The 20018-nt window shown below is 44.4% G+C and overlaps 1 protein-coding gene across 1 annotated transcript in view; it reads left to right on the top strand.

The window, feature by feature from the left end:
• SLCO4A1 (solute carrier organic anion transporter family member 4A1) overlaps positions 1-20018 on the top strand; it is a 48231-nt gene that overhangs the window by 8466 nt on the left and 19747 nt on the right. Inside the window, exons 2-6 of the mRNA XM_063459590.1 lie at positions 5090-6038; positions 10418-10508; positions 11571-11692; positions 15913-16018; positions 16599-16753. Of these exons, the coding sequence (XP_063315660.1) occupies positions 5219-6038; positions 10418-10508; positions 11571-11692; positions 15913-16018; positions 16599-16753 (1294 nt within the window). The 5' untranslated portion in view covers positions 5090-5218. The remainder of the gene's footprint in view (positions 1-5089; positions 6039-10417; positions 10509-11570; positions 11693-15912; positions 16019-16598; positions 16754-20018) is intronic.

Raw genomic sequence — 20018 nt, 5'->3', positions numbered from 1 at the left:
AGTACACTCTTACACATCACTCTCACTGTGCACACTCCTATACAGTACACTCTTACACATCACTCTCACCGTGCACACTCCTATACAGTACACTCTTACACATCACTCTCACTGTGCACACTCCTATACAGTACACTCTTACACATCAGTCACACTGTGCACACTCCTATACACTCTTACACATCGCTCTCACTGTGCACACTCCTATACACTCTTACACATCGCTCTCACTGTGCACACTCCTATACACTCTTACACATCACTCTCACTGTGCACACTCCTATACACTCTTACACATCGCTCTCACTGTGCACACTCCTATAAACTCTTACACATCGCTCTCACTGTGCACACTCCTATACACTCTTACACATCGCTCTCACTGTGCACACTCCTATAAACTCTTACACATCACTCTCACTGTGCACACTCCTATACACTCTTACACATCGCTCTCACTGCACACTCCTATACACTCTTACACATCGCTCTCACTGTGCACTCCTATTCACTCTTACACATCACTCTCACTGTGCACACTCCTATACAGTACACTCTTACACATCACTCTCACTGTGCACACTCCTATACAGTACACTTACACATCACTTTCACTGTGCACACTGCTATACAGTACACTCTTACACATCACTCTCACTGTGCACACTCCTTTACACTCTTTCACATCACTCTCACTGTGCACACTCCTATACACTCTTTCACATCACTCTCACTGTGCACTCCTATACACTTTTACACATCACTCTCATTGTGCACTACTATACAGTCACTGTGCACACTCCTATACACTCCTACACATCAATCTCACAGTGCACTCCTCTACACTCTTACACAACACTCTCACTGTGCACTACTATACAGTCACTGTGCACAGTCTTATACACTCCTACACATCAATCTCACAGTGCACTCCTATACACTCTTACACATCATTCTCACTGTGCACTACTATACAGTCACTGTGCACACTCCTATACACTCTTACACATCAAATATCACTGTGCACACTCCTATACAGTACACTCTTACACATCACTCTTACTGTGCACACTCCTATACAGTACACTCTTACACATCACTCTCACTGTGCACACTTCTATACAGTACACTCTTACACATCACTCTCACTGTGCACACTCCTATACAGTACACTCTTACACATCACTCTCACTGTGCACACTCCTATACAGTACACTCTTACACATCACTCTTACTGTGCACACTCCTATACAGTACACTCTTACACATCACTCTCACTGTGCACACTTCTATACAGTACACTCTTACACATCACTCTCACTGTGCACACTCCTATACAGTACACTCTTACACATCACTCTCACTGTGCACACTCCTATACAGTACACTCTTACACATCACTCTCACTGTGCACACTTCTATACAGTACACTCTTACACATCACTCTCACTGTGCACACTCCTATACAGTACACTCTTACACATCACTCTCACTGTGCACACTCCTATACAGTACACTCTTACACATCACTCTCACTGTGCACACTCCTATACAGTACACTCTTACACATCACTCTCACTGTGCACACTCCTATACAGTACACTCTTACACATCACTCTCACTGTGCACACTCCTATACAGTACACTCTTACACATCACTCTCACTGTGCACACTCCTATACAGTACACTCTTACACATCACTCTCACTGTGCACACTTCTATACAGTACACTCTTACACATCACTCTCACTGTGCACACTTCTATACAGTACACTCTTACACATCACTCTCACTGTGCACACTCCTATACAGTACACTCTTACACATCACTCTCACTGTGCACACTTCTATACAGTACACTCTTACACATCACTCTCACTGTGCACACTCCTATACAGTACACTCTTACACATCACTCTCACCGTGCACACTCCTATACAGTACACTCTTACACATCACTCTCACTGTGCACACTCCTATACAGTACACTCTTACACATCAGTCACACTGTGCACACTCCTATACACTCTTACACATCGCTCTCACTGTGCACACTCCTATACACTCTTACACATCGCTCTCACTGTGCACACTCCTATACACTCTTACACATCACTCTCACTGTGCACACTCCTATACACTCTTACACATCGCTCTCACTGTGCACACTCCTATAAACTCTTACACATCGCTCTCACTGTGCACACTCCTATACACTCTTACACATCGCTCTCACTGTGCACACTCCTATAAACTCTTACACATCACTCTCACTGTGCACACTCCTATACACTCTTACACATCGCTCTCACTGCACACTCCTATACACTCTTACACATCGCTCTCACTGTGCACTCCTATTCACTCTTACACATCACTCTCACTGTGCACACTCCTATACAGTACACTCTTACACATCACTCTCACTGTGCACACTCCTATACAGTACACTTACACATCACTTTCACTGTGCACACTGCTATACAGTACACTCTTACACATCACTCTCACTGTGCACACTCCTTTACACTCTTTCACATCACTCTCACTGTGCACACTCCTATACACTCTTTCACATCACTCTCACTGTGCACTCCTATACACTTTTACACATCACTCTCATTGTGCACTACTATACAGTCACTGTGCACACTCCTATACACTCCTACACATCAATCTCACAGTGCACTCCTCTACACTCTTACACAACACTCTCACTGTGCACTACTATACAGTGACTGTGCACACTCCTATACACTCCTACACCTCAATCTCACAGTACACTCCTCTACACTCTTACACAGCACTCTCACTGTGCACTACTATACAGTCACTGTGCACACTCCTATACACTCCTACACCTCAATATCACCGTAAACTCCTATACACTCTTGCACAACACTGTCACTGTGCACTACTATACAGTCACTGTGCACAGTCCCATACACTCCTACACATCAATCTCACAGTGCACTCCTATACACTCTTACACAACATTCTCACTGTGCACTACTATACAGTCACTGTGCACAGTCTTATACACTCTTACACATCAATCTCACAGTGCACTCCTATACACTCTTACACATCATTCTCACTGTGCACTACTATACAGTCACTGTGCACACTCCTATACACTCTTACACATCAAATATCACTGTGCACTACTATAGTCACTGTGCACACTCCTATACACTCTTACACATCAATACCACTATACACTCCTACACATCACTCTCACTGTGCACTCCTACACATCAATCTCACTGTGCACTCCTATACATCAATCTCACTGTGCAATCCTACACATCAATCTCACTGTGCACACTCCTATACAGTCCTATTAATCAATCTCACTGTGTACAGTACACTCTTACACATCACTCTCACTGTGCACACTCCTATACAGTACACTTACACATCACTTTCACTGTGCACACTGCTATACAGTACACTCTTACACATCACTCTCACTGTGCACACTCCTTTACACTCTTTCACATCACTCTCACTGTGCACACTCCTATACACTCTTTCACATCACTCTCACTGTGCACTCCTATACACTTTTACACATCACTCTCATTGTGCACTACTATACAGTCACTATACACCAATCTAACCATGCACACTCCTATACACTCCTACTCATCAATCTCACCGTGCACACTCCTTTATACTCCTACACATCAATCTCACTGTGCACTCCTACACATCAATCTCACTGTGCACACTCCGGTACACTCCTACACATTAATCTCACCGTGCACTCCTACACATCACTCTCACTGTGCACTCCTACACACCAATCTCACCATGCACACACCTATACATTCCTACACATCAATCTCACTGTGCACTTCTATACACTCCTACACATCAATCTCACTGTGCACTCCAATACACTCCTACACATCAATCTCACCGTGCACACTCCTATACACATCACTCTCACTGTGCACTCCTATACACTCCTACACATCAATCTCACCGTGAACACTTCTATACACATCACTCTGCACACTCCTACACATCAATCTCACCGTGGACACTCCTATACACTCCTACACATCAATCTCACCGTGAACACTCTTATACACTCCTACACTTCAATCTAACTATGCACTCCTACACATCAATCTCACTGTGCACACTCCCATACATTCCTACACAATAATCTCACTGTGCACACTCCTATACACTCCTACACATCACTGTCACCGTGCACACTCCTATACACTCCTACACATCACTCTCACCGTGAACACTCCTATACACTCCTACACATCAATCTCACTGTGCACACTCTTATACACTCCTCCACTTCAATCTAACCGTGCACTCCTACACATCACTCTCACTGTACACACTCCTATACACTCCTACACATCACTCTCACTGTACACACTCCTATACACTCCTACACATCAATCTCACCGTGCACTCCTACACATCAATCTCACCGTGCACTCCTACACATCAATCTCACCGTGCACTCCTACACATCAATCTCACCGTGCACTCCTACACATCAATCTCACCGTGCACTCCTACACATCAATCTCACCGTGCACTCCTACACATCAATCTCACCGTGCACTCCTACACATCAATCTCACCGTGCACTCCTACACATCAATCTCACCGTGCACTCCTACACATCAATCTCACCGTGCACTCCTACACATCAATCTCACCGTGCATTCCTACACATCAATCTCACCGTGCACTCCTACACATCAATCTCACCGTGCACTCCCCTATACACATCAATCTCACCGTGCACACTCCTACACATCACTCTCTCCACGCACACTCCTATACACTCCTACACATCAATCTCACTGTGCACTCCTATACGCTCCTACACATCAATCTCACCGTGTACTCCTATACACTCCTACACATCAATCTCACTGTGCACTCTCATTTAACCCCTTAAGGACCAAACTTCTGGAATAAAAGGGAATCATGACATGTCACACATGTCATGTGTCCTTAAGGGGTTAAAGGTGGAGAATGTGTTGTTTTTGTAAACATTGCTGTACATCCTGTAAATAATCTTTCTTGTTCTTTGTGTTTGCACAGACCTATTTTTGCCAAACTGACCTCACGCTGCATGTGGACTAAATACACACCACTGGGGGCTGGATCATCACCACTGTAACCTAAGCTGAAAGTTTCTTCTCGGATGCCTTTTTCAGCATTTCATGTGAAATGCTCCATCATAAAAATTTAGAAAGCTCATTCAATTCTAAGCAGGAGCTTCTCTATCTGAACACGCCTTCTCACAGCCCAAGTGAATATGATCTGAGCAGTCCATCTCCTGACCCTCGAGACCAAGGGAGAACATTATTCTCCAGGGGTGCTTTCCATTTAAATGATGACATTTCCCCTGGTTCCTTTACTGAACCCCTGTACGATGAGACCAAGAATCTGTATGAAAGCGGTGACCCCTGTGAGATTAAATTTGTGGCCTCGGACAATGAAAACCAGTGTGGCTGGGGGGGCTTTACTCCATCATTCCTCCAGATATTTAACAACTCCCGAGGCGTGCTGTTCTTTCTGTGCATGGCGTCCTTTCTGCAAGGAATGGTGGTAAATGGCTTTATTAACACTGTGATCACCTCAATAGAACGGAGGTTTGACCTTCATAGCTACCAGAGCGGACTGATTGCAAGCTCCTACGATATAGCCGCCTGTGTGTGTTTGACGTTTGTTAGCTATTTTGGTGGGAATGGGCACAAACCTCGCTGGCTAGGTTGGGGTGTCCTGATTATGGGAATTGGATCGCTAGTATTTGCACTTCCTCATTTTACCTCCAGCGTGTACAAAGTTGACCTATCAGATGATATCGGAGGGTGTAGTTCAAACCAAACACAGCAGGTCGCAGAAAGTGCGTCCAGTCTGTCCCATTACAGATATGTTTTCATGTTGGGCCAGTTTCTCCATGGCATTGGTGCCACCCCCCTCTACACCCTCGGAGTAACCTACTTAGATGAAAACGTCAAATCCAGCTACTCCCCTGTGTACATTGGTACGTAAAGGACACGTTCTGTCTCTTGCTCTACAAACAGCCCATGTGGTTTTACTTATTTTTGTTTGTATTTGGGATTTGGGTCATTCCATGACAAATATACAAATGCAGGTTGCCTCACAGTTTTTGATTATTTTGTTTTTAGAATTTTTTTTTATTTATTTTTTTAAATTCTCCTGAAATATAGACAATTATATGCTGTAAGGCTGACCTAGAATCAGGCCAATTTAGGGCATTTTTGGATTGGCCAGTACTTATTTTTTCTTTAAGAGCTATAAAGCTCAGTATAAATAATTTCTGTGATTTGTTGAGCCTTTGTAACGTTATGACTAAACAAACCTCATTTTCTACATGTTTTGACCTTCAAGGTTGAATTATAAAATGCTGGTAACAACTTGATTTTTTTTTTTTGCCCCCGGAGTACCCTCCAAATGGCAGCTTGTTACACTCAGTACTTGAATGTTAAAACAAAATATGAAGAATATGGTGTTTCAGGGCCAAAAATGTCAATCTGGGACCAAATCTAAAATGTACTAAAACTGTAGGTTTACAATATGGTGGCAATGTGATGGAAAGTTTCCAAATGACGTGTCTACACAATTAACCATTACAGGCTATGGAAATTTCTTGTAGATAAGTCATTCGGAAAGTTTTTCTAACCGTATTGAATCATTTGAAAAGCATAATGTAACAAGATTTTGCTGACTTCAAATGGAATGACCATTTTTGTAATTTTGTGCTTTTTAAACTGTCGTAAAAATACCTGAACCTATTTCCAAGAAAAAACTCGATCCGTGGTGGCCAGAAGTGTACTCAGCTCCAGCCCCTTCAAAAGTACAGCCATGCACCTATCTTTCTCTGTATATATTTCTTGAACTAGTGCAGGACTCGATGAGGGCATGGGATGGATTTCCTCCCCCCACCCCCGCCCATGGTATAGTTGCAGGTAGGTTACTTTGTATTATGAGAGATACCTTTTAAACCGGCTGCCTAGTAACAGAATGTGCAGTCAGTTCATTCTGAAAGTCTGATGACAGACTAATCTAGCTGTGAATGTAAATCTGTACATTGCAGCCAGGAGCGATAGCAGAAGCTGAATCACTGTCACATGAATATGGCAAGATAGCAGGTGTACTGTCCAGGGTCACGTCCAGAGTTCAGGGATCAAAGGCACACACTGTGTTTAGCACTTAGTCATAGGCTACAGATAGCAAAACATGCACAACAAACCTTATAAGGTTATTCTACATTGTGTGAAAGTGATACAGATTGTGAGTAAATCCACTAAGCAGGGCTGCTCCTTTGGGACACCTTGTTCATGAATTTGTTCATTTAATTCCGGCAGTGTATGAATACTATGTATTGAAGGGCAACACTTCTCACGTTTAGACCAACATTATGATGCCCGAATATGGTAGATTACACTGTGAATGTCTTAGCTATTGTGAGCACAGATTCTGGGGTGTTGGTGGGGGCAGTCAAATAATTACCCCTTCCTTGTGATTGCTGCTCCCCTAGCACCCCATGCCAAAATGCGAAAGGTCCACCATGACACAGACCACGATTCACGTAGACGTGTGATGAACCCTATTCACACGTCTTCACAGCTTCTATGCTTCACATATGTCTTGCTTCCCTAATTGCAGGTAAAATCTTTTTTGTTCTAGGATACTAGAAGCACCACAGGTTGTGGTGAGTTGGAATTTATTTCCAAACCTGCTATTTTTGCCCCAGCTTTTTTAATTCAGATTTAATTTGTAAAACTTCCAAGTTTAATGAATAAACCTGTAAATTTTCAGGAGATAAATCAGAAATCAAAACAACCAGAAATGAACGTTTTGCAAAACATCTTGGACGGCAAATTAGGGGTTTAGACCTCCTTATACCATGACCTTATAGCTGCAGTTATAATACACTGTGTGCAGGGAGACGGGGGACCTCCTTCACCATAACCTTATAGCTGTAGTTATAATACACTGTGCGGGGGGACAGGGGACTTCCTTACACCATAACCTTATAGCTGGTATAATACACTGTGTGCGGGGAGACAGAGGACCTCCTTACACCATAACCTTATAGCTGTTATAATACAGTGTGTGCTGGGAGACAGGGGACCTCCTTATACGATAACCTTATAGCTGCAGTTATAATACACTGTGTGCGGGGAGACAGAGGACCTCCTTACACCATAACCTTATAGCTGTTATAATACAGTGTGTGCTGGGAGACAGGGGACCTCCTTATACGATAACCTTATAGCTGCAGTTATAATACACTGTGTGCGGGGAGACAGAGGACATCCTTATACCATAAGCTTATAGATGCAGTTATAATAAATTGTGCGGGGAGACAGGGGACCTAGTTACACCATAATCTTATAGCTGCAGTTATAATACACTGTGCGGGCAGACAGGGAACCTCCTTACACCATAACCTTATAGTTGCAGTTATAATACACTGTGTGTGGGGAGACCGGAACCTCCTTACACCTTAACCTTATAGCTGCAGTTGTAATACACTGTGACAGGGGCAGGGGACCTTCTTACACCATAATTTTGTTGCTGCAGAGGGTAGGGAATCTCCCAATCTATGCAATAAACATTTGTTGTTCTGATGTTTTGTATACCTTTTTATGTTTTAGACTACTATATGTAGAATAGCAGCTCACTACCCGTCATGGGACTGAGCCGGTGATTTTGCCAAGTTCCATTTTCATGGACGTCAGTCAGGTGTCAAATAAAGCAAATTAGATTAGAAGAAGCTGCACCAGATGAGGAAATGGCAACATGTGTAAGTTTTTTTTTTTTTTATCTAGCAAGAATCCATGCACCTGGTTTCACTCTGTCTGTCCGGCTCTGTCAGTCTGTACGGCAGAGCTATGCAGGAATCCTATATGGATTTAGGGAGGGAAGGATGGATGGCAGAATGGAGGGAGGGAGAGAGGTAGGGAGAAATGGACTGATCGATGGATGGACGGATATAGAGATGTATGGAAGGAGGAAGAGAGGCAAGGAGAGATGGATCGATGGCAGGATGGAGGTAGAGAAGGATGAAGACATTTACGAATGTAAGGAAGGAGGGAGAGATGGAGCGATCGATGGTAGGATGGATGGTTGGAGGGAGGGATGGATGGGCAGATGAAGAGATGTATGGAAGGAAGGAGAGAGGCCGGGAGGGAGGGACCGAGCAATGGTTGGATAAAGGGAGTGAAGGATAGATAGGCAGATGGAGGGATGGATGGTTGGATGAAGAGATGCATGAATGTATGGAAGGCAGGGAGAGATGGATGGTAGGATGGATGGTTGGATAAAGGGAGTGAATGATGGATGGTTGGATGAAGAGATGGATGAATGTGTAGAAGGAGGGAGAGAGGCAGGGTGATATGGATTGATGGTAGGATGGAGTGAGGGAGGGATGAAGAGATGTATGAATGTATGGAAGGAGGGAGAGAGGCAGGGAGTGATGGATTGATGGTAGGATGGAGGTAGAGATAGATGTATGGAAGGAGGGAGAGATGGAGCGATCAATGGTTGGATAAAGGGAGTGAAGGATGGATGGGCAGATGGAGGGATGGGTGGTTGGATGAATGTATGGAAGGACAGAGAGGCAGGGAGAGATGGATCGGTGGTAGATAAATGTATCAATGGATGAAGAGATGTATGGAAGGAGGGAGAGATGGAGAAATCGATGATAGGATGGATGGTTGGATAAAGGGAGTGAAGGATGGATGGGCAGATGAATGTATGGAAGGACAGAGGCAGGGAGAGATGGATCGATGGTAGGATGGAGGTAGAGATGGATGAATGTATCAATGGATTAAGGAATGGAGTGCTGAAAGTATGTATGTGCAGATGGATGGAGGGATCGACTATAAGGTCTACATGTGAACTGTCTGACCATTAAAGCCTGGGCAGCATGCAATGACGACAGGAGTGGGCTGGGTTGGCATATTATTGGGGTCAGTCATACACTTATAACACACTGGCGATTTATAGCTAATGCTCTGTATGTACGATTTACAGGGAAATCATTGGTATTTTCTTCCTTTACCCCTGCATGCTGACATTGTGGAAAAGGAAGGGCGGCCATACATTTTAACATAGCGTAATTAGGGATATCTGGTCAAGAAGTGCTGTCATCCTGTATCATTCTGTTATATGCATTTTCACATTATGTTCTTTAAATCATTTGCCTTGTGTTTCCCATGCTACCTATCTAAATGTGTTTCACCTTTATCTCTTCATCATTCCAGGTCAAATGACCTTTTCTGAGGTTAATCTGTTTTTTAAGAGGGGTGCAGTTAGGTATTGGTTATTGATTGAAATCATATTGCAGTGAGTCTGTCTGTTACTTAATTGTTGCTGTATTTTCCTGTTTAGGTATATTTTATACGGCTGCAATAGTTGGGCCTGCGGTGGGTTACCTGCTTGGTGGATTTTTCCTAAATATATACACGGAAATCAGCAATCCGTAAGTTGTTCATTACTATGTCAGAAAAACATTCGTATTAACTCTAAGTAAGATTAGTTACAAAGTGTTTGGAAAAGTTTTGGTTAGAACTTTGATCGTATTAATTACTGTAATATAAAACGTGGCCATTTAAGTATAGTACATCCCACCAGTTTTAGCAGAAATTTCCATTTCAGAAAAACACTACACAATTCATAGTGGCCGAAAGATTCCACTGTTTTTCCGTTGAAAATAATGTCAGAAAAATAAATAGTCCCATTGTGTTGGCAAAAATATTATGAATATTTAAAAATAATGGCTAGGATAAAGCTCAATGCATCATGATAGTTTATTGTAGTGGTTATAATACACTGAGCTGTAATAATCTAATAATCTGTAATGATACAATAAGCTGTCATAATACACTGATCTGTGATAATACACTGAGCTCTAATAATCTGTAATGAAACAATAAGCTGTAATAATATAATGAGCTGTAATAATACACTGAGCAGTAATAACATAAGCTGTAATAACTCAATAAACTGCAGTAATACACAGAGCTGTAATAATATAATGAGCTGTACTAATACACTAAGCTGTAATAACTCAATAAACTGCAATAATACACTGAGTTGTGATAATTAAAGGAGCTGTGAGAATACACTGAGCTGTATTAATATAATGAGCTGTAATAATACAATACGTTTTGATAATACACCGAGCTGTGATAATACAATAAGCTGTAATAATATAATGAGCTATAATAACTCCATAGGCTGCAATAATACACTGAGCTGTAATAATACAATAAGCTGTAATAATGCACTGGCTGTAATAAGATCAGCTAATTTGCGCCCCCACACTTTGCAGGGCATGGGGGGGGGGGGTAATGCTTTGTTGGTGCCCCTGGATAATGCAGAATGTCCAAATGTGACAAGAGTACTTCAGAACAGAGTAAAAAGTCTATATATTGTATGTATATAAAATATTCTATATGTTGTATGTACGGTATATAATATCATGATGAATCTGTTGCTGCGAGGAGAATAAACAATCATTCCTGAACACTCTGTCCCGCAGCACTGAACTCACGCCTGAAAATCCCCTGTGGGTCGGAGCTTGGTGGATTGGCTTCCTGGGAGCCGGAGCTGCTGCTTTCCTTATTTCATTCCCGATCCTTGCATTCCCACAGCAGCTGCCAGGTACGTCAGTCAGGGAATCTGTGTCAACAAGGAGAGATTAGAGCAATAAGCGATTATCGACAGATATTTATCAGTTCCGAGCAAAGCCTCCATTATGATGTACACTATTTCTGGTAATCTAGCATGGATGTTTACTCGTAGTGGCCCCTCATAACCTCTTCCTCCGTTAAGTCAAACTTATATTGAATTTACTTGCATTCTTTTGTGAACACATTCTACTGCGCTGTAGCATATGTTAGAGCAGTGGTTCCCAACCCATTCCTCAAGTACCCCCAACCAGTTTAAGATTTATGGATTACCCAGTTGTGTTTTTAGAAGAAAGATAAAACAACACTTTAGACACAACAGGGTAATCCCTAAATCCTGGACTGCTTGGGGTACTTGAGGACTGGGTTGGGAACCCCTGCGTTAGAGCATTGGATTGAAAGATTGCTCCAATACAATGTGTCAGTGTTTGTATTAGATCCCTTTATTGTGTCTGTTACATATTGATAATGCTGTTTGCAGATCAGTTACAATTTAACTTTAAAATGATTGCATTCTGCAAAATAAAATAATGTAAATTCATCACACCTGTTCTATTACTCGTTTTATATATATACATTGTTATTTTGTACAAGCGATGGGAAACCAATCAACATAGCAGTGTGTCGACCCACATCAAATCCCCCCTGTTCCGACCCAGAGAACGACACTGGAGGATGAACGAATCCATCCTGCTGGAGACACCGGTGGTGGCAGACCTCCGCACTGCTATCACAGAGTATTTCGAGGAGAACGAAACGCCGGACACACCACCGCTGACCATCTGGGAAGCCCACAAATGCATTGTCCGGGGACACCTCATTAGGGTCTGCACGCGGAGGAAAAGAGAGCGACAGAGACAAATGGCAGACCTGACCCAGAGGCTGGTGGAACTGGAGGGCAAACACAAAACAGCCCAGACGGACGACAGCTACAGGGCCCTATTGGAAACTAGGAGAAGACCTCCTCACACAAAAGCTACAACACACGATTCTCAAATCTGGCCGCTTCTTTTATGAATATTCGAATAAATGCGTTCGGCTACTTGCTAAAACACTCCAGAAACAACAGCGCATGAGCCATATCACCAAAATTAAACCCAAAGAAGGCCCGGCAACCCAACTACTGGACAAAATCACGGAAGAATTCCATAATTACTATGCAGACCTGTATAACCTCCAGCAGAATGAAAGCCCTAATGAAGAACGAATTAAGACCGCGATGAGGACGGCTTATCTACAACAGCATGTGGAGAGGACTCTGAGCGACACGGAAGCGGCTGAGTTAGAGGCACCCATCACTCTCACAGAACTACAGGCAGCCCTGAAGTCCTCCAAATTGAACAAAGCCCCATGCCCGGATGGTCTTCCGGTCTGTTACCTTAAGGAGTTCGGAGATGTGCTCTTGCCACAATTCATGAAGGGCATAAACTCCATACAAGATGGCGGAGTGTTCCCCAGAGATTCCCTAATGGCGACTGTGGCAGTAATACCGAAAGAGGGGAGGGACCCCACAAACTGCGCGAGCTATAGACCAATATCCCTCCTGAATGCAGACTTGAAACTGTACACCAAGGTCCTGGCCACGCGTCTGAGGGAGATCATCCCGGAACTGGTGGACCCAGACCAGGTGGGATTCATCCCTGGGAGGGAGGCGAGGGATAATACCACCAGAGCATTGAATGTCATCTACGCGGCGGAGAAACGGAAACAGCAGACCCTTCTTCTTTCCACCGATGCGGAGAAGGCGTTTGATCGCGTAGACTGGAAGTACAGCCACCCTGGAGAGGATGGGATTTGGTCCCTACCTAATGGCATGGATTACATCGCTATACACACATCCGAGTGCTAGGATACGGATCAACGGGGCTCTGTCGCCACCATTCCAAATTCGAAACGGAACGAGGCAGGGGTGCCCACTCTCCCCCCTTCTGTTTGCCCTCTCCCTGGAGCCATTCCTGGGGGCGGTCAGACGGGACGGGGGTGTCTCAGGGTTCACCCTGAAGGACACGACCCATAAGATAGCAGCCTACGCAGATGACATGCTATTTTTCATCAGCAACCCATTGGTGTCCCTCCCAAACCTGTTACAAGCCTTCAAGGCATACGGACAGATATCGAACTTGAAGCTAAACACCGATAAATCAGAAGCAATGCTCATCTCAGCCGAGCCCGGGGCGGCCTCCCACTTATGCACGCAGTTCTCTTTCTCCTGGTGCGCAACCAAGCTGAAATATCTGGGCATCTGGTTACCGATGGATCTATCCCAACTATATATCCTTAATTTCGCCCCGCTCCTGCAGAGCCTCGGGGCGGACATGCGGAGATGGTCCGGACTGTGTGTCTCCTGGTTCGGTAGAATAAATGCCATCAAAATGAACCTCCTCCCCCGGCTGCTATATTTATTCCAAACGATTCCGATTTGCCTACCTCATACCTTTTTCGCCCAGCTGGAATCTGACATCGCTAGGTTCATATGGCAGAACCAACCGCCCAGGATCCATGAGGACCTACCACAGGGCTGCACACTTGCTACGCATCGTGGAATGGCACATACCACACTCACCCAAGCACTGGATACTCCTGGAGAGAGCACAGATGGAGGAGGCAATCCCAGCGATAGCGTGGAGGTATGGACCTACGAGGGATACACTGGCTCTCAACCACCCACTCATTGGAGCCACACTGAAGACCTGGAGTACGATACGGACAAAGCTCTCGCTTACCACGCTCCCGGGGCCACAAATGGACGCCCGGACCTGGCCGGGCTGGGGCCGTGGGGGGGGGGGGGAAATCCGGGCGAGATATGTAAACTGGACACAGGGCAGAAGGACACAGACACTCCACCATGACCCGACAAGTAAAAGACTATACACACATACAGCTGATCAAACTTAAGGGAGGAGACCGGGAGCTTGCATACGCCCTAAAATACGAGACACACGACACCAGGGCACCCACAGAGCACACGATACCTGACCAACCACCCCACAGGGCCACCTAACACACGGACACCTAAAACCACGCAACATGGCCTGAACCCCAGATGCACTGATGTAGATACCCGAACCCTAAACATACGCTACCAATAAGGGGGGGGAGGCAGTGGGAGGGGGGGGGGGCACAAGGTTGACGAATGGACGGTACAGCGGGGGCACACACTAACTCACATAGGAGCTAGCTGCCAACACGGAGCTGGTGATCAACACCCACAGAGAACCCGAACCCCATAGCCCACATACTTAGACACCCGCCCCAAAGCAGCGGAGCAGGTCCACTATCCACGGGATACGGAACAGGGCGACCGACACAAACGGGGTATAAAAGAACAATGGCAGGCAACAGACCAGCCTGGGTCGCTACGAACACCCCTTCATTTAGAAAACCCGTAATAGGTAACTCTACCTCGGATAAAGTAGCAAGAGTATTAGCTAACCCTGGATGAAGTACCCGGCGAAAATCTATCCGGCCCAGACAATGAGCCGGGAACGCCAGAAGGCTACCTACTTTAGACACATTATAACAACATAAGTGACCGTAGTTGCCCACACACAACGACCTAACGTACATATTCCGCACGTCCTAGGACACAACACACCGAAAAGACACACTGAATGTAAGACTACATAACCCAGTGGGGTGTACCAACGACTGCTCTGACCCAGACGTTACCAGTAGGATGAAATACTGTCCAGACGATGCACACAATGGGGTAACCCCGATAGCCTAACAAAGACAAGAGATAGAGGAGGTAGGGCAGGGGCACCCCTCAATGATGAGAGGTATCTCAGCTCACTAAGAATTACGTATGGGAACAATGACCTACTCACACATTCGCTACCTGATTTAGCCATATTTCAACTCAAAGAGAGCCATATACGCATACGAACATACAAGGAGATCGCGCTTACTATTGTATACCATTGCATGTATGTCATTGTGTATCTATTGTTCTGCTATGAAAAACCAATAAAAACAACATTAACTAAAAAAAAAAAAAAAAAACTGTGATTCGTATTTTATTTAGAATTAATGATATTACAGTCAAAACAGGTTACCAGCAAGTGGATCTGTGTTTGTCTTCTCTGACTTGATAAGATTCCGCTCTTTTATTCTCCTTGTTAAGTATTAAGAAATCTGTAGGTTGTTAACAGGGTGATGGGAATTAGAATTTTATATTTGCATCCATTTTGTTAGGATCTCAGCGTTACGTGGTTATGAGAGTGTCAGAAGCTCATCAGGTGAATGGTGGAAGCCATAAACCAGATCCTGACTTCGGGAAAACCATTAAAGATATGCCAAAGTAAGTACCTTGCATACGCTGTGAGCCCTATGTTAGAGTGTGGCATGTTGGCACAGTGTGCTACTTATATGGAGATACAATAAGGTAAGTGCTAATGTGATTCCTTCCATGGAAATAGCTGCCTAGTTTTAGAGAACCTTCTTTCCGTTATTTAGGGGAAACTCTCAAAAAGTGGCTATTTTTCAATACATTGCATTTTTTTTTGCCATAACCAGCATCACCAGCCAATGATCATCTTACAGTGATTAGTTTTTAGAATCTCCATTTAAGGTTGTCACATACCAACATGTCATTGGTCCAGAAAGGGTTAAACAGTGCTGGGAATTTCACGGAACACGTCAGCTGTGCTTTATATGATTTTACAATGTTTAGAAGACGGACTCCCTGTAAATGGCTTAAATCAGATTTATTATTGCTCATTATCCCTGGAAGCAGTCTCGTGGCATACTGTACTGTAATTGCTGGTTTACGTGTTTGATATTTTTCTTTTTTTTTTTTTTATTCCATGAAGCCAGGATTCTATGGCTTTTAAAATGTCAGCGTGAGATCAAATCATTTTTGTGAATTCTGCTTTCTCCAGGTCTCTCCTCATGCTGCTCAGGAACCCCACGTTTATCTTCCTTTGTTTGGCAGGAGCCACCGAAGCCACACTTATTACAGGGATGTCAACCTTTGGCCCTAAATTCCTGGAATCCCAGTTTAGTCTGAGTGCGTCAGAAGCTGCTACTTTCTTTGGTAAGAAGTGATTGTGATGGATAACGCCCGGTGTGGAGTGGGGCACAGCAGGATGCCTGAAATAAAGGGATCATGTGTGTTTCACTGCACTATGCTGAGTGAGACCAAGCTAGGCTGGCAAGGATTGGGAAACAATGCCACTATCAGAGGTCTATTCACTTGCCATAGGCCTCCATACCTGTGTCTTTGTCTGCCAATATTGATATTTAGCCTTTCAGTTAGCATTCGGGGGCCATTTAGTTAGTGTTGATCTGCCATTTACTTAGCGTTCGGCTGCCATTCACTTAGCGTTCGGCTGTCATTCAGTTAGCGTTCGGCTGCCAGTCAGTCAGCGTTTGGCTGCCATTTAGTTAGAGTTCGGGTGGCATTCAGTTAGCGTTCGGCTGCCATTCCGTTAGTATTGGTCTGCCAGTCAGCGTTCGGCTGCCATTCAATCAGCGTTCGGCTGCCATTCAGTCAGCGTTAGGCTGTTGATACTCTGAAACTCTATATCACTGCTGCCATGAGATACATTGAAAATAGCTGGGACCTGTTTGACTGAATTTTCATTTAGTTCAGTCAATAAAGAATTAAGTAAAAATTTGCCGTAGTCAATAAAGTCAGAAGAAATTATATTTTCCTGTAACGCTATTTATAAACAATACAAAGGAATCTGTCATCCAAACAATGCAGGTAACAAAGTCCTCGTTGGTTAAGTATTTGATCCATACATTGTGTCATCCAATTTCCCACCAATTGTACAGAACAACCTGGAGCATGCAAGGCATTGTGGGATGCCCGCTTTGCACTGTGGGACCTTGTGTCTACACCTAGTGCAGGAGCAGTGACTGCACCTTATCACTCCATGCTATTAGCCGAGAAGGTTCAGGGACATTTAATCCATATATTGTACTGTTCTATCATTCTTTACAGTAATATAGCCAAACTGTATTATCTGTACAATGCCGCCATAACGTAAGGTTTAGCTCTAGATAAATGTAATGTTGGCTGGGATGCGTGACTGCCCTGTCGGAAAGGATTCTAGTAAAGAATGAGGGCTACTTTACGCAGTATCAGAGATGGACATCTGGCAGTATTGTTTGCATAGTAGGGAATACCGAATTCCATGAAAGGTTAAACTTCACTGATGAGCTGAATAGGAAGAGAATTAAAACAGAGGATGTTATTCTAGTTCATTGTGTGCCAGCATTAGCAAGAAACTATCGACTCAGCCTGAGCTGGAAGCAATCCTTGTACACTGGCGCCATCTACTGTCATATCACATAATACACATAACAGGCAGCTGTCACTGGAAAATGTATGGCACAATCTGCCTATGCAGCACTAATGTAATCTTCTCTACCTTTGATATTGAATACTCCAGTTGCACCTTTACCTTCTCCCTACAAAGATCTTACATGACCTACGTTATAGTTTCAATATCTGACTGTTTCACTGCTTTCAATTATACAGAATGAACTCAGAATTGCCTCTGTTCTTATGGGGAAAAATTACCTCCAGTTGGGTTTTCATGGCTGTTACACGTAATACCCGATCCTACCCTGCAACAAATTCACCGCTATTATATGATAACTTGTACGACTACCTGAATCTGATGATATCGGAATATTACAGTGTGTGTAGTCCCTTCAGCGTTGGCAATATTAAAAGATTACAGTGTGCGTGCAGTGCCTCCAGTGTTGGGGATATTGACAGATTACAGTGTGCATGCAGTGCCTCCAGTGTTGGGGATATTGACAGATTACAGTGTGTGTGCAGTGCCTCCAGTGTTGGGGATATTGACAGATTACAGTGTGCATGCAGTGCCTCCAGTGTTGGGGATATTGCCAGATTACAGTGTGCATGCAGTGCCTCCAGTGTTGGGGATATTGACAGATTACAGTGTGCATGCAGTGCCTCCAGCGTTGGGGATATTGACAGATTACAGTGTGCGTGCAGTGCCTCCAGTGTTGGGGATATTGACAGATTACAGTGTGCATGCAGTGCCTCCAGCGTTGGGAATATTGACAGATTACAGTGTGCATGCAGTGCCTCCAGCGTTGGGGATATTGACAGATTACAGTGTGCATGCAGTGCCTCCAGCGTTGGGAATATTGACAGATTACAGTGTGCATGCAGTGCCTCCAGTGTTGGGGATATTGACAGATTATAGTTTGAGTGTGCAGTGCCTCCAGCGTTGGGAATATTGACAGATTACAGTGTGCATGCAGTGCCTCCAGCGTTGGGGATATTGACAGATTACAGTGTGCATGCAGTGCCTCCAGCGTTGGGAATATTGACAGATTACAGTGTGCATGCAGTGCCTCCAGTGTTGGGGATATTGACAGATTACAGTGTGCATGCAGTGCCTCCAGCGTTGGGAATATTGACAGATTACAGTGTGCATGCAGTGCCTCCAGCGTTGGGAATATTGACAGATTACAGTGTGCATGCAGTGCCTCCAGTGTTGGGGATATTGACAGATTATAGTTTGAGTGTGCAGTGCCTCCAGTGTTGGGAATATTGACAGATTACAGTGTGCATGCAGTGCCTCCAGCGTTGGGAATATTGACAGATGACAGTGTGCATGCAGTGCCTCCAGTGTTGGGGATATTGACAGATTACAGTGTGCATGCAGTGCCTCCAGCGTTGGGAATATTGACAGATTACAGTGTGCATGCAGTGCCTCCAGTGTTGGGGATATTGACAGATTACAGTGTGCATGCAGTGCCTCCAGCGTTGGGAATATTGACAGATTACAGTGTGCATGCAGTGCCTCCAGCGTTGGGAATATTGACAGATGACAGTGTGCATGCAGTGCCTCCAGTGTTGGGGATATTGACAGATTACAGTGTGCATGCAGTGCCTCCAGCGTTGGGAATATTGACAGATTACAGTGTGCATGCAGTGCCTCCAGCGTTGGGAATATTGACAGATTACAGTGTGCATGCAGTGCCTCCAGCGTTGGGAATATTGACAGATTACAGTGTGCATGCAGTGCCTCCAGCGTTGGGAATATTGACAGATTACAGTGTGCATGCAGTGCCTCCAGTGTTGGGGATATTGACAGATTATAGTTTGAGTGTGCAGTGCCTCCAGTGTTGGGAATATTGACAGATTACAGTGTGCATGCAGTGCCTCCAGCGTTGGGAATATTGACAGATTACAGTGTGCATGCAGTGCCTCCAGTGTTGGGAATATTGACAGATTACAGTGTGCATGCAGTGCCTCCAGCGTTGGGAATATTGACAGATTACAGTGTGCATGCAGTGCCTCCAGTGTTGGG

This window comes from Pelobates fuscus, chromosome 6 (genome assembly GCF_036172605.1).
Source record: "Pelobates fuscus isolate aPelFus1 chromosome 6, aPelFus1.pri, whole genome shotgun sequence".
NCBI classification, from domain to species: Eukaryota; Metazoa; Chordata; class Amphibia; order Anura; family Pelobatidae; genus Pelobates; species Pelobates fuscus.
This window is presented reverse-complemented; position numbering and strand designations above follow the sequence as displayed.